Source organism: Rhinolophus ferrumequinum, chromosome 8, assembly GCF_004115265.2.
Source record: "Rhinolophus ferrumequinum isolate MPI-CBG mRhiFer1 chromosome 8, mRhiFer1_v1.p, whole genome shotgun sequence".
Classification (NCBI taxonomy): Eukaryota; Metazoa; Chordata; class Mammalia; order Chiroptera; family Rhinolophidae; genus Rhinolophus; species Rhinolophus ferrumequinum.
The window spans coordinates 68,616,678-68,633,221 of NC_046291.1; the positions used below are offsets into that span (position 1 = coordinate 68,616,678).

The window sequence follows — 16,544 nt, forward strand, 5'->3', positions numbered from 1 at the left end:
AGATATAGGAGGAAAACCAGGATAGAGCAGTGCATGGCCAGCAAGAGAGAAGAGTGTATCCACAAAAAGGAAGCAGTCAGCTGTGGCAAGTGTTGTGACATGTCACCTAAGATGACGAGTAAAGGAACGGACGTTGGATCGGGAACATGGTGGTCAGCATCACGGAAGTCATTAAGACCACTGTCTGAAGTGTGGAGATGGAAGCCGAATGAATGGGTTGATGAGGAGGGAAGGGGAGGTAGAAAGTGTATTTAGCAAGGGTAGACCATGCTTCCAAGGAAGCTGACACTGACCAGGCAGTAGTCTGAGGAGGGTATGAAGTCAGAAGAGGTTTTCTTTCAAGACAGAAGCTACTGGAGCGCCTGTGCGTGCTGACATGAACACACAGGGAGAAGAAGAGATTAATGGGAAAGAAGAGAGAAGCAAAGGAGTAAAGTTCTTGAGTAGGCAAGCAGGGTGAGATCCAGACCCTGAGTGGAGGCACAGGTCTTTGACAAGAAGGGGAATACTTACTCATTGCAACATGCAGGGGAAAGATGAGTGCATGCTCGATGGCCTTGCTAAAAGGAAGCAGAGGAAGCATCAACTTGATGGTGTGTAGTTTCTCGATGGTGTATGGGGTGAGGGTATACACATCAGCCTGCAAGGCAGCCACCCTCAACCTGAAACATGGGCCCTGGCATTTGAATGGTTAAGTTGATTTGTCTCACGATTTGCACCAAAAAATGACCAAACCATATGCATTAGTTGCTAACACTCATCGTTTCCAAGGGGAAGCAGCACTTGCAGAGGTAAGAGAAGTTCTCACATATTCCATGCACATTGACTCACACCAATAGACCTGCCTTGCTGCGTGGTATTGCTTTCCTCCCTTCCATCAATAGCCCCAATTTGTCCTGTTGGTTGCTTTTTGAGCTACGTGCTCCTTGATCGATGACTTTCTCTTCAGTCTGACAGTTTGGTGTAATGGCATTGGGCTGGTAATCCTCTGTGGATCAGAGCCACTTGTTTCAGATCTTGAAATATCGGATAAGAAAACATCTTAGAAAGAGAAAGCATTAATCATTTTAGGGAAATCAAAATGAGAATGATTTGAACAACACTGAGGTGACCTTGCCAGAAAGCTGGCACATGCTCCCAGAACATCAACACAAATGAACACATTTCTATAATTAGATTGTAGCCTTTCCTCTCATCCATCGCCTAGGAGGCCATCTATTATGCACCGTTTTAAGTACTTTCTCAGTAATGAAAAGGCTCAAAGACAGAGAAAAGCCACAGCTCTCCTTATCACATACACTAAATGATGAGCAAATTAAGCTCTTGAATGTGTATGGCGACTTTCTCACAAGTAGCTCAAGGAGCTTTCATTTAGGTTGAGTCAGATTCTCACTGTGCTTCACCTATTTCCTAGAACTAAGTTAAGTATATCGAGAAGTTGCAGTAACCATTTCAGGAAGCCCTGTAAGGTCATTTGGGTACCATTTAGTAAATTAGTGTTCCAGTGGACTAACATAATTTCAGGAAATAACTAAGCCCTAGGAAACCGTGACTCATGGTCAGCTTTTTTCCCACCACAGTAAAATTTAAATACCAAGCCTGTGCACCAAAGATTCTAGAAAGGTCCCCTTGCCTTTTGTTAATTCCAAAATGAAAAGGCCTGTTATCTTGAAATAAAAGATGGGATGATGGAAGGAACTACGACCTAGATTGTTCAAGATGTTACATCAAGTCAATTCACATTTCTTCAGTGCAGTCTCCTACTACATGCCATACCAGCCTGTGTAGAAGCGTGCGTTATAAAGGCCAAATCGCTAAACCATATCCTTTTGCTTTTGAGTGTGAGGCTGTTTCTCAGAATTACTCAAAGTTATGCAGAATTTCATGGTGGGGATGATTCAATGAAAGCATCCATTTTTCCATCACAGTGTGTTCCATGTTATATACATATAAATTCCACTTTTCTCTGAGCTAAGCAAAATGTGCTACCTAAAGTTATTACATTTTGAAAAAAAATAGATACTTTTGGATCAAGTTAGAGAGTTGTCTTGCCCAACACTGGTAAAAACAATAAAGGAAGCTTTTGGAATCATCTCTGGAGGATGTAAACAATAGAATTGATATTTGCTCTCTTGAAATCACTTAACTGAAGCCTTCCCTTGAGGCAGGTGGGTTGGATTAAATGTGTCTTCTACTCTAGGATTCAGCAAATCTATAATTATAAATGCAGTTTTGCTGACCCATCAAATAGGGCCATGTTGACAGAGGCTCCCCACATGTTGACTGAAGCCTTTGTGTGGGTTTGTTTTTCAAGTTTACATGTCATGGAACTTTATTTAAATGGAAATCCTGGTGTTCCTGTTGGGCTTCAGGACATTTGGGGATTATTTCAAAAAATCCACATACGAATACATAATGTGCTTAGCCTTTGTCAGAGTAGGGTTCTTTTTCTTCAGGTAGTAAGGTGGACCTTACTTTGCAAACTTATACTTGGAGGTGTGGGGGAGGAAAAATAATTTTCCTTCTACCCTTGTAAATGCTTCTGGCCAATCTAATAACCCAATTGAATGAGACAGATTCACAGAAGAAAATAACCAAATTTTTTACATATGTCCATACAGGGGTTCCTTAAGAATATGTGACCCAAGGACAGATTGGGCAGTTAAGGTTTATAAGTCATTCTGGAGCTAAGGAGAAAGTGTGTGTGGGGGTTTGTGGGGTGGAGGGGAACGGTAGGGGGGACTTCAAAGGGCAGGAAGACACTTTACATGGGATGGAAAAGCAAGTGTTTGGTGTTTGCTGGTCCACTTTTAACAATGGGACACAGAGAGGACTTTGATCAAATGGCCTTGCTAGGTTCCCCGTGTCTATCACCTTTAGTTCCTATTAAACTATAGGTACCTATGACAATAGCTCCCTTCCCGGAGAGGGTCCTCTAGCTAAATTCTTTTAGGTAGTTAGGGGGAAGATTAAAGGTTTGTCCTGAGTCTTTCGTTTCTTGACAATAACTAACTTAAATTAATCAATATCCCAAAAGGCATATTTTGGGGTGGCAAACTCTGCCGGTCCTCAGAGGATTATAATTCTTCCCCAATGAGTAGTTTACAAATTCATGGATTCAATACAAATCCATAGATTCATGGATTTTTTTTTTTTTTACAGAAAGCTTTTGACAACTAACAGACTATTGAATATATTTTGTTTCTAACTTGTCTATCTTGTCTTCCAGAGTTGTAATTACGTTGATGCATATATATTCTTATAAAATCTATTCCTTAAGAATTGGCTAAGGCTTTTCAATAAGGACCAAAGGAATCCAAAGGTTAAGACCTGACTTTAGTCTAGGGATTGACAAACTGTGGCCCACAGGCTCAATTCAGCCTCTGCCTTTTTGGAAAGAAAAGGTTTATTGAAACACAGCCACACTCGTTTACATATTGTCTATGGTCTCTTTCACCCAAGGACAGCAGATTCAAGTAGTTGCAACAGAGACTATGGACAGCAAAGTTTAAAATATTTATCATCTGGGCCTTTAGATAAAATGTTTACAGACACCTGCTTTAGTCTATGGTCCCCCCCATATATAGAAAGATGTAGGTATCTATATATAGATATATCTAATATAATACGAAATTGACAATTAAGTTTGCAAACGCGTCCTAGAAAAAAATGCTACATACCTCATGGCTGAATATCACTACGGTCACCTTTGAAGTACTCCCCTTGGGAAGCTATGCACCGATGTCAGTGCCTAGTCCACCCTGCAGAGCAATTTTGGAACTCTTTTTCTGGAATGGCCATCAGAGCTCTCATTGTATTACCCTTGATGTCCCGAATATCATCAAAATGCCTTTTTTCAATATTTCCTTTATCTTTGGGTAAAGAAAGAAGTCATTGGGGGCCAGATCAGCTGAGCAGGGAGGGTATTCCAATACAGTTGTTTGTTTACTGGCTAAAAACTCCCTCACAGACAGTGCCTTGTGAGCTGGTACATTGTCGTGATGCAAGAGCCATGAATTGTTGGCAAAAAGTTCACGTCATCTAACTTTTTCACACAGCCTGTCAGCACTTCCAAATAGTAAACTTGGTTAACTGTCCAGTTGGTACAAATTCATAATGAATAATCCCTCTGAGATCAAAAAAGCTTAGCGACATCATTGCAACAAAGTTCGCGAACTTAATTGTCAGACCTCGTATACTGTAAATAGTGTTTATATATATAGTATTTATATAATACGAATAGTGTTTCATTCTTCTAGTCCCCTGAAATTAATTAATGGAATGTGAAGATAAATGAATTACTATTGATAGCAGTTTTATTCCTGCATTTCAGAAATATAACAATGATTGGTGGATAGGAAGGCTGGTGAAAGAGGGCTGTGAGATTGGCTTTATTCCAAGTCCACTTAGATTGGAGAACATACGGATTCAGCAAGAACAAAAAAGAGGACGCTTTCATGGAGGGTAAGCCTCTTTCCTTTCTATAAACTTCTCTATTTTTTTTTTTCTTTTTTGGCAGTGGGATGGGAACATTAGGTGATATTTTCAAGTTTGCTTGTTGGGTTCAAAATGTATGCTTTCAAAGTAAAAGAGATTTTTCTGTGTACAAGGTGTTTCTGAAATTGATACAAAGGTTTCAGATAGTTTACTCTTCCTGCAGCCAGGTACCACTGGATCAACATGAATTCCGCAGTCGTCTGCTGCCTCAGCAAACCCTCCATGGGACCTAAGTTGTCCTTTATTAGAGTCACATAGGACATCCTTGCTCAGTGCAGGAAGTGGGAGCGTGACCTGACCCGGCATCATGGCTCTTCTTAGTTATCTTTCAGAAACTCTCTCTTAAGTCGGCACAGAATACGATGGTGCATGCAGGCCCCAGTACTAGCAGCACCTTCTCCACCCGGGGCTTTTTGTGACATCTGCCATCTCTTAGTAATGGGGTGAAGACTCTGTCTAGCTTAGGATGAATCAGCCTCTAGTGAAGTAGCCACATAGATCTCAGAGTGCAGGTATTTAAAGTCCCAGGAATACACTAAAGCTTAAGAGAAATCAGAATCATATTGAACCGACACATATGGTGAGCCTACGTTGAAGCATTGATTTGGTATGTTATCATTTTTTGAAAGCCCTAAAATAGAAGCAGTTCTTTTTTTTTTTTTTTTTTTTTGACTCTCAACCTCATTTTTCTGTTGGATCTTTTTCTATTTCAAAAACTTCTCTGTTCTTTAGGAAACCTTTTGCCTTTGCCATATGGGAACTTCTTAAACGGTGATAGGAAATCACGAAAGTATAGTCAGCCCCACTTTTAGTTGTCGATCTTGTTTAGTATGTAACATGCCTGTAATATCATTAATGATTAATCCTTCTTGTTCCATCTACTCTAGACTTTTTGTCTCTTTTGCTGCTCCTTCAACACATCAGGAACACATGTTTCTGCCTCAGGACCTTTGCACTTGCTGTTTCCTCTTACTGGAACCCTTTCCTTCACTTTTTCACCAGATCATTCCGTCATCTGCTTCAGATCTTTGTTAAATATCACCTTTTCAGTGACCCCTTTCTTGCCACCATATTTAAAATTGTACCCACTTTCCATATCTCTGCTGACTTAGTGTTCACTGTTGCATTTATTACTATTGGAAACACTATATACAGAGGGTACCAAAAAAATTTATACACATTTAAAGAAAGGAAAACTGTATTAAAATTGTAATACTCAATATATACCAATAACAAAAGATGAGTGTAAGTCACGTTTGACTTCGGCAATTACAAGAGATGCTCAAAGTGGTTGCCATCAGTGTCCAGACACTTCTGATTATGGCAAACTACTGCTTGAGCAATGTTGACCAAAATGTCCACATGTATACATTTTTTTTGCACTGCCAGTATTTATCTATTCATCTGTTTGATACTATCTCCCACTAGAATCTGTCTCAATACAAGAAGGGACTTTGCCAGTTTTTTTTTTTTTTTTTTTTTTTTTGCCCCCACTGTTGTATTCCTAGCTTCTAAAGAGTGGATACTCAATAAATATGTGTTGAATGAAATAATAAGTGAATTATTATCATCATTTCTGTAGTTAGTTTATTGTTATAATTATTATTCCATAATATTATTATGTGCTTTTGAACTAAAAGCTTACTTGGTGGCAGGTGCAAGAATAAAGCCAAGAGCTACAGACATGGTCTTATTTTATCTTTATTCCAACCCTCTGAGGTGTAGCTTCTCCTTCTATAGATAGGGAAACTAAGGCTCAATGATGTGATATGATGTGCCGAGGTCCCACGACTAGTAAGTGGCAAAGCCAAGGCAAGAAATCAGATTGTTCTGACTCTGGGGACCATACTCTTAGGCACAGAAAAGGAGAGACACTGGAGAAGTAGGAAGGTGCGTTCCCGAGGTCCCCCGTGAGCTCTAGGAAAGCTTCCAGAGCCATGTGAAGAGACCAATGGTGACAATGTTCCATTCCGGGTCACAGTTAACATTGTGACCAAATCCTTCCTGTCAGTTCTTAATTCTGACCCTCCCCCCTACCCCCGACCACACACACATAATTGCTTCTTAAAAGAAATGCTTCTTTTAGGTCTTATTGCTTGTTTTGAACTATGTTTGACATCCACCTAGTGCCCTGGTGACCGGTGTTAGTTAAGTAAACCACTGACAATGTTCCTGTCAGTTGTTTTTTTCTCCCTAATTTCTGCCTTGAACAACTAGGAGAGAGATTGTTGCAAAGTATTTCCAGGTCTCAGTTAATTCCCCACTTTCTCTGAGAAAGGAAATCAAAGAAAACATTTGGACAGATTCTTGAAGTTCTTGTCTATGACAGGATTTGGTGTGTTTTGAATTATTTAGTAGGATTAAGGCCAAAGAAAGCGTGGTACTCTCAAATTCTCTTTTCAAGGAATCTGGAGAATGAGTCTTAAGTCGTTTTATGTATCCTAGGAAATCCAGTGGAAATTCTTCTTCAAGTCTTGGAGAAATGGTATCAGGGACGTTTAGAGCAACACCCACATCAACAGGTAAGGGTTTTTGTTGAACTCTTTTTAATGGTATGTATCCCTTGCTTAATATTTGAACATACATACATGTAAGTATTTTTACTAATTTGGAAACAATTTAAAAGACACGATTTGAAGATTCTTCTGCTATTTCATTGCTCATTTGTCGTCCATAGTAATTTGATTTGATTTAAAGGATAGTTGTACTAAAAATTCAGAGGTTTGTAATATAATTTTGAAAAATCTTACCCACCATCTGGTAAACCAATCTGAAGCAAGTTTATTATTCCATTCAAGAACGCTACGGACTTTAAAATGGTGAGGGCCAAGGAAAGGGGAGAAAAGTTGTAGACTCTTAAGAACATGCTGTGTTCCAGTTTCCATGGGAAATTTTAGGATGTGTTGGTACAGCCCGGGCTGTGGAGATTGGGAGGCTTGAAGCAGAGAATGAGGTTGGGCCCAGATGACCTCAATTCTACTTAGACAGCAGATGACTGAGCCCTTGAAGTAATGGTAGTGAAGGAGACAGTGGTGGCCCAACCGGGAGTGGTTGTTCCTTTGGAAATTGTAGAGATATTCAGGTAGGAATTTTTCTGCGACTGCATTCCCTGACTCCTATAGGCTAATTTCATAATGAATTCTGATTCATGCTGCATTAGGGCATCCAGTATTACCCATTCAGAATGACAAGTTGAAGATCTATCCTGGCCTACCATAACTGCGGGAAACTGGATTGGTTCTGGAACAATTCTGAGTGTCTGGGTGCTTTTCCATGTGAATCCTTCCTTATCTCAGGGCTCTGAACCAAACTAGGTCTCTGGGTTGCCCCCACATGACCTGGACCTGCTTGGATGACCACAGAACCACTTTTATCAGATGTTGAGTACATTTTGCATTATCCCCATTTGCTGAACATTTAGGGCATTGCAGATTTTCACTATTACAAACAAGAAAAAACAGGAATAAGTGGTTATAAACTGAATTGAAATTAAGGGCCACATAGTAGGAAAAATATGTCAATATCATGGAAAGTGACCCAAAAAAAACCCTTAAGAACGCATAAAGGCTGCAGAATTTCTTCATGGTTCATCAAAATTACAAATCCAAAAATAATGAGTGATTGAGGTGGTCACCCTTTTTGCCCAAGTTGTCATTCTAAGTTTATTTTTATGACATTTTACTTGTCCCCGTTGTTCTCAGCCACACTGTCTGCTGTGTTTGGCAGGGAATAACCCATGGCCCATGCTGGCCCAGAACTTCCAGTGTTGTTATTTTGTCCACTCTACCCACCCAACGTGAAATCAGGATACAAGGTGGTTTGTACAGGGAGGATAGTGTCTGTTTTCTCATGTCTTCAAAATTGGCCTGTCCTGAACGAAATAAGAGTACAGTGTTCTACAGAGTGGGTGATAGTGGAATGATGAGAATTAGAGGGACAAGGTGGTCCATTCTTCCATCTTTTAAAATCATGTACTATTATTTACAGAGATTACATATTTTGATATGGCTCTCATTGTTGTCTTTTAGCAAAACAGAAGCAAAAAGTGGTAAGTTGTGTTTCCTTTTTAAATCTACTGTTAAGGTTTCTACCCATATGTGCCTGCAATGCTCGATGTCAGTGACTTTGAAAATAAGGGATGAGCCTTGTCCGTGGGGACTTGTGGTGATCGTTTTTTCACTTGACCTGAGAAGGATGAGTGTTGTGGCTGTTAAGAGGTGTACTTATCCTCACCTTGTCACGCGTGTCGAATCCTCTCTTTCAGACGGAACATATTCCTCCTTACGATGTTGTGCCATCCATGCGTCCGGTGGTGTTAGTGGGGCCGTCACTGAAGGGTTATGAGGTACAAATACCCGTCTGTTATGCGTCAGCTCTTGATCAAGAATCTAGGAGACAGACATTTGGAGCTGGCTCCTCCGGGGCTTGCTTACATATAGGTACCGATGGAAGCCACCTATCAGCAGTGAGGCGGGTGGTGCAGTGTGGGGTTTGCCTTGGGGCTAGTGAATACTGCTGGGTCATTCCTCAACACCTAGGAGGAGAACCAAGGGGGACATTTTAGTAACGGAAAGTGTTTAGAATGAAAAACACCTTCTACAGTGACCTGCCCCCTCGGAGAGGACTAGGCTATGATAAGGTCTTTGCTCGGTCACAGTACCCTTCCCTTCCACCTCTCTCACTTTTGACCTCTTTCTCTCTCTCTTCTCTCTCTCTCTCTCTCTCTCTCTCTGTTTGCCTCATTCTTTTTTTCCTCACCTCTGCAAAGGTAACAGACATGATGCAGAAAGCCCTCTTTGATTTCCTGAAGCACAGGTTTGATGGGAGGTGAGACATATAGATATTTTTGTATTTTTATTTTCCTTTAACCAAACATGTATGATAGATTGCTTTGTGGATCTATGTTTCCAGTGATTGCAAAAGATCTCTAAGATAGATTGCTTTGTGGATCTATGTTTCCAGTGATTGCAAAAGATCTCTAAAGTTAACTCAGTATTTAGGGAATAATCTGATAATCTCTGAAAATAGGAAGTTATAAAGTATAGCATTGACTCTCCAAGGGAAAAAGGACTTTGAAAAGGAAAATAATCCTTTTGTTTTATTTAAATGTATGTGTTGGTCTTTATCTTCTCACTTGTTAGTGAATTCATACTAAACTTGTTTTATGAAAATTATTCATTTAAAATATAGAGTGTTTCTGATAAATATGGCAGTTTGCTGGATAAGCTGGTCATTATCATTGGGAATTACACGTGTGTATGTGTATATATCAGATGAAGGTATAAATAGAAAGTACTCAACTTCCTCAAAAGAAGAGTACAATAAATGTTTTCCTCATAAACCATTTTGTAGAGAATAGTATGTCTTTAGATGTTTTTTAGATGTTTGTTTTAGTAGAAATTACCTTGTGATTTTATTGGTTTATTTTGTATCCTACCCACTGTTGATATGGCTCAGTCTTTAGCCATCAGATCAATTCATCACTTCAGTTTTGTGAAAAATACCTAGAATGAGCTTCCGTATTTTGCAGGGAAATTGTAAAAAATTCATACTGACTCAATACTAAGTACAAAGCTCTTTCACAATGCAGAGTGCATTCCTTGTTAAAATAACCACCTTCAAATATCTGAAGACTTATCAGAAATGAAGAATACTAAAATAGCATGAACTGAAAAGTATCGTTAAATGAATCCAACTTACCAAGATTTAATAAATACTGTATTTTAAGAAAAAAAGCAAACACAGTATTGCTTTAAGTATAAATTGTATATGTTTGTCAAAAGAAAAGGCTTCTGGATAATTGTGTTAAAAATATTCATTGCTGGGACAATATACAAAGAAATTAAACTGAGATTTTAGTTCCAATAATTGAGATTTAGTTTAAGAAACCAGAATGCTTCAGTGCAATTATGTGAATTTCTAAGCACGTTGGTATAGGACAGGCTACCTTAATAAATCCCGAAATGTATGATTCAAACACAATGGAAGCTTACTATTGCTCATTTAACAGTCTGAGGCCAATGTTCCTCAGCTGGGAGGGGGTGAGAGTGGGGGCAGGGGAGGACTGGGCAGAAAGTTTGTTCCACTCATCATTTAGGGCCCTCCGCCTGAGGGTGGTCTCTGCAGTCAGCTGGTGAGAAACATGCTGGTCTGGAAGTGACACACATTGATTCTCAAATTTCATTGGTTAGAACGTGGTCACGTGGCAACACTTAATTGCAAAAGGGGCTGGGAAATATATAGTCTAGCTATGTGTCCAGGAAGGAACGGTTATAAATCTTGTTGAACAAATAACAGTGTGTGCCGTGTTCATCTAGTGGACCCAAAGAGCTATAAAAACAAAACAAAACATGGGTTTATCTTATTCCCCTCTTTTTTTTAAAAAAAGGTAGGCAAAGAATAAAGTAGTTAGAAAGGAAACACTAGTTAGAATAGCACTGAATACTAGAATATTGGAGTTGGAAGAAAATGTAAAAGTTATTTTATTCTAATTTCTTTTCTTCAGTGGCCACAAACAAATGGATAATCTGCTTCTGTTTGAAAACTTTTGGCTATTGAGAATTCACTCCTTAAGAAAGCAATACAAAGAAACAGCTGAACTCTGACTCTTTCACTTCATAGTTTTAGTTGGTCCTGCCTTCTGATGACCTTTATACTTATGCAGCTCTCCATGGATTGGCCTTGGAGGCAGCTCAGTCTTCTGTGTTCTTGCTTGCACATGCACATGTCCTTCAGCTATGCTTGAAATCACATGGTCTTAAACTGCGGTGCCATTTTGCTAAGGAAGTTCTGAGTAGTGCCTCTCCTTGGGGCTGCATAACAGCCCTTGAGCTGAACAAATTCCATCCCATAACACAGCCTCAGTTTGTGTTAGATTGCTTTGGTCCCCGCATAACATCCTTACACATGATAATGTTAAAGGTTTGGAATGTTTGACCTATGGTAAGCAAGAAAACAATGATAATTTAGCAAAGAGAAAATGAGCGACTTAATTACTGCTTTCACGAATGAAGAATCTGAGGTTCTACCTCAATCCTCAGGCCCAGAAAGAGAAAATACATTTAATTGTAACAGCAGAGATTTGTTTTGAATCAGGTAGAGTTGTCTGCATCAAACACTTATCCACATTATTGATGATGGTGTTAGTAGAAATAGAATTGAAATGCAGTGTCTAGTGTTCCTTGGTATCTGATGACACAGCAGAGGATCTGCAGATATGAGGAGGAATCCAACAGTAGCAAAAGCAATTGCTAGAGAAAGAGATTCAGCCACAGACAGATCTGATGTATGGCAGAGTTGGAGAAAGACAGAAGTAGGTGAGTGGACTTGCTTTCAAATAATTAGGGTCCAGTGCAACAGAAAAACCAATAATGAATCCATTGGTTGAGTGTATGTAGAGACTTTGAAAATGAAGAGATTTGCCAGTAGCTTCACATCAACTCTGACATGTCCGTCCTTACGTTTTGAGCTATGCCAATCTGTTGCATCATGTTTTACCAATTAATAAAGGAGAGAAAACAACAAATAGCCTTTAATTGAAACCAGCCAAGAGAACAATTACACAGAAGGCTTTAGCACAGTGACACAGCATAAACAATATGTTCTGCCGGAAACCTACTCAGAGTTTCGTTGGCTATGAATGCAGTAGGTTAGACAAAATCATTAAGAGAAAGTCGTTGTTTTCAGAAAGAGCGAAAAAGGGATCCATTGGCTAAGAGCCTTGCTTCTTCAATAGTGTTTTTCAGATCTTGGTTAGAAAACAATCCAACCAACGGGGTTAAAGTCAACGGCTTGACTATTACAGAATCATATACTTGCCTTTTCTTGATACCTCAGAAATTATTTGAGTTATTTTAGAGCTACTTATTACATAATTTTATTGCTATAACTGCTATTGTAGGGTCGAACTGTAAGCTATGTAAGAAAAATGAACAGCACAGTATGAACTAGTTCCTGAGGGATCCCTGTGCACAGACCATAAACTAAGTAAGCCTAACAAGCCGCTACCATGGCATCAGCCTGGTGAGGACACCATGGATGCGCACTGAGTGGCACAGAGCTCTTCTCTCTCCATTTTACACCACAAACGTCCATTGGGGATCACCCTTTGCGATGAGGTTTGTTCAGCTGGTTGAATCTACCATTCATAGGCTGAAGAGCAAGCAAACTAAGTGCAATTTGTCGTTCTATGCTAAGAATTTCAAATCCCAATAAAGGTGTTACTTTAGGCTTTTTGACCACTGGATCAGATCAGCTCGATGGCCGTTGTGGGAGACTTGGTCACTGAGTGGTCATAGCCAAAATTCCTAAATGAATAGCATGTAACTTATACAGATAAGATCTGAAGCTAAAGGAAGTGATTAGTTAAAGGGGAAAGAAAAGGATTTGAGAAAGAATTAAAGAAAAGAGACTGGGAATACAATTTAGGTAGACTCAGAGAAGTAGTAGATATTTATAAAAGGAAATGGGAGCAAGGGATGCTATCCCAATGTAGCCAGGCCATGGAAGAAAGAAAACAACTTGTAATTGCTGTCAACAAATGGAAAAGAACAACGTAGTGCCTTCTGTTTCATAATCAATGTCATTCTCTTGCCATCTCCTCCTATCATTCTTCTATTCAAACGGAGACTCATCAGTGGACAATCAAACCCCAGAGATAGTTAATTGAATATTTGAATGCGAAACATGAATATTTCAGTTGGCAGGTTTTGATGATAATATGTCCTACCTGATTGTCCTGCCCTTGAAGCATATATAAATTTCACTGACTCTGGGGATTGAAGAGTTCATCATAGGCTGCTAAGTTTTGAGGATAGGATATAGAGGAACTATCCTTTTCTAGTCTTCACATCTCCAATAATTGTCTTACATATATTACATATGTGCCTATTAGCATAGGATACGATGAATAACGATTTAAGAAAACACTTTTATAAATTACCTTGTTTGCTCCTAATGAAAATCCTGTGAGATAGTTTGGCAAAGCTACTATCACTATTATATTGATTACAATACTCAAGTTCACAATATAGCATGGCTTGGCCATGTGACCAGCAAGGGAAAGATCCGGGAAGAATACTCAGGTCTATGTATGCCTTTCATTCCTGTTTTGACAGTGCACTGTCTGTTCTTTGGAACACTTTTCTCTATGAATACTAAGACTTTTAAAAAAAATTAATATACCAGCAGGGCTGTATATTAGTTGTAGCAAGGACCGAGTATAGAGGGAGCTTACAGCTATTCCATTACCAACATGGAAATACTAATTATTTTTGAATGAATGTGTCATAACCGAAAGTAGTATCTTTCTATAGAAAAATCACAGAAAACTAATACTCATAGCTCACGATGAAATGCAGCAATTATGATGAATTCCAAAACAGAAATAAGCAAGAGTTGGGGGTTCAGATTTGCTAGATTTAGAGAATGATTTTTGCTAGTTTTCAATGACACTTGCTACTTACTATACCCAGTCTGCTGAGGAACCGAACTTCTCTTAGTCTTTTATCTACTGACTAGTACATCAAAGGAAAGTTTCCAAGGGAACTTTTTAGAGATGTATGTCAAACAAGATGCATAGAAGTGCTGAAGGACTCTACAGGATATGAGTATAGCAAGAAAAAAAATGTAGAAGGGTATCATTTTAAGAACAAACAATGTATATAAACTAGATAGCATTCAATGGTGAATTGCTGGGAAGCCTTTAAAAAAAAAGTTCACATTTGGTGTCTGATGTTGATAACAGTAAGCATTTTTCCTTGAAAGTAGAAACTCCTGCTTTGTCTTATTAATGGGTTGTTGGGGCTGTGTATATCTTCTCTTGGCCTCTTTCATGCATGCGCAGTTTTATTAAGAAATAACTTAGTATTAACAAATTAGCTAGTATTTTGTTAACCAATAAAACAAGAAAAAGAACCCTGCATTGGCCACACCTTTTCCTGTTTTAGGAATGTATGAAGCAGTTTCTCTCTCTCTCTCTCTCTCTCTCTCTCTCTCTCTCTCTCTCTCTCTCTCTCTGTGTGTGTGTGTTTGGTAAAAATTTGGATGTGTTTGAAAATGGCTTTGTAAGTTTTATAACCCAGAAAAAATTAAAATGTGCATCTGTTGTTAATCTCTTAAAATTGTAAAACCGAGGGTCACTATTTCGCTTCTTTGGCACTAGAAAATTTGATTTTCACTTAAGCAGAATAGACTCTTTGGGCCTTTCCAAAAGTAATTATTCTAGAAAGTTGAATTCTGCCCATAATCCAACCCACTTGTCTCCAATCATATGTTTGAATTGCTGTGGAACTTGGCTGTGTGTTTCTAACTAGCAACTTCATTCTTAAAACAACAAAAAATAATAACAACAACAACAAAACCAGAAACAAAAATCAACAAGCAAACCCTGTTCTGTAAGTAAAAGGAGCTATGGCCGACCGCAAGGACTGCCTATGAGATTTCATGCCTCAAGTTGCAGCAGGCAACTGAATAATGGTGACTCAGATATGGAGCTCGCGTGACTCGAGCCTGAATAAATCCTGACCATCTAGCAACACATGGCCGGGAATGACCGTGCATCTGCACTTGATGACCTGGCTCACATCTGGAGGTCTGGGGTTGCTGGAGAAGAAGACTGAAACTGTAAGAACTCAATTGTAAGTCAGGTGACTAAGGGTTGGCCTGCTGCTCGAGGCCGTGGGTTTTAGACCTTCTTGGCCACTACTTAAATGAACTGTGTGGAACTTCCTCTCTGTGTCTCAGTTTCTTCTTGGTAAAATGAAGACATTTTACTTGACTGGTGTTTCCCAATGTCTTTTAGCCGTTGAACATCATTTTTACAATGAAATCATATAAAGCCCCGATGTAGAAAACGGAAATGCAGAGGTGTTTGCCTGTTACTGAGGGTGGAAAAACCCGGAGCCCCAACGACTCAGCCTGCCTTTCGTGTTCTCCGTGGCCTTGGAGGGAGTTCACGAAACTCTTGGTTTCTACAGAAGACAATTTGAAGATGTCTCAAGTAATTTATTAGGGCCTAAAAGTTCAAAACATTTAAAACTTTCTGACCATCTACACCTTACACATACAATGACACAAGCAAGGGGTACTTTGCTTTCAAATAGCAGCAGAATTTTTGCTCAGCCTGGTACTTTAAAGAAGCTATTTCCAACCATTTGTGGAAAACGAATATTTTTAATTCCCTGGAGTCAGGGGAAGTGTCTCCTGAGAGTTCTGATAGTGTTGTCCCAGCACTGGTGTGAGCTGACATGTGACTCAACAATTGTAAGTAACTCCGCCCCTTCCCTGCCCCAACCCCCAAAGGAGTCTGGAACTCTGCCACACTGTGAAGACAAGAATGGAGAAAGGTCCATGGTGGTAGGAACGGGCTTAGGAAGGCAGTTTTTGCATTCTACAGGTAGACAATAATCTGAAGTTGCACAATCCCAGTTTAAAAATAAAGAATTTTAAAATGCTGAGTTCCAGTGATTCTCATTTGATGAATCCTATGCAGATAGTCCCCTCTCTGCATTCATTTGCAGTGTCTTTACTTTGTGCTTCCCTTGTGCCATTCCAGAATATGGTCTCACGTACTCTCCTGGCATGATACTCGCACTGTCCTCAGTTATAGTGTCTTCTGTCGGCCCATCTGCATTCAGAGTCATGCACATATGCCAAAGAATGTTGTGCCTGCAGAGAGAAATCGTATTTTTCATATTCTCAGACATAAAAAAATTCCTTTTGGCCTGTGGAGAAATGCTTCATGTATCATGAATGAACTGTTGAGCACCAGGAATGCAACACAGCTACCAACTGGTTGATTGTCTTTGATGATCAAAATGAAGAGGATTTCCCCCTTCAAGGAGCCCCGTTTATATGCCGGGGCAAAGGATTTGTAGTTCCTGAAGGTCTTGTTCAATTGCAACTCAACTGTGAATTGGAGGGAAATTGTATTGCTGCTTCCTAGAAAGAGCATGGTTTATTCATAGGTTTTGAGTCCCTCCTGGTATGGTATGCATTAAAGAGAATTCAGCAAAGCAGACAATAGTGGAGGGAGAGCTGCATTTTTA

The 16,544-nt window shown here is 39.4% G+C and overlaps 1 protein-coding gene across 4 annotated transcripts in view; it reads left to right on the forward strand.

Annotated features, from left to right (window-relative positions):
• CACNB4 (calcium voltage-gated channel auxiliary subunit beta 4) overlaps window positions 1-16,544 on the forward strand; it is a 225,878-nt gene that overhangs the window by 179,489 nt on the left and 29,845 nt on the right. For all 4 annotated transcript variants that reach the window (XM_033112161.1, XM_033112162.1, XM_033112165.1 and 1 more), the window contains 5 exons: window positions 4,334-4,464; window positions 6,943-7,019; window positions 8,526-8,545; window positions 8,762-8,842; window positions 9,266-9,324. In XM_033112161.1, the coding sequence (XP_032968052.1) occupies window positions 4,334-4,464; window positions 6,943-7,019; window positions 8,526-8,545; window positions 8,762-8,842; window positions 9,266-9,324 (368 nt within the window). The remainder of the gene's footprint in view (window positions 1-4,333; window positions 4,465-6,942; window positions 7,020-8,525; window positions 8,546-8,761; window positions 8,843-9,265; window positions 9,325-16,544) is intronic.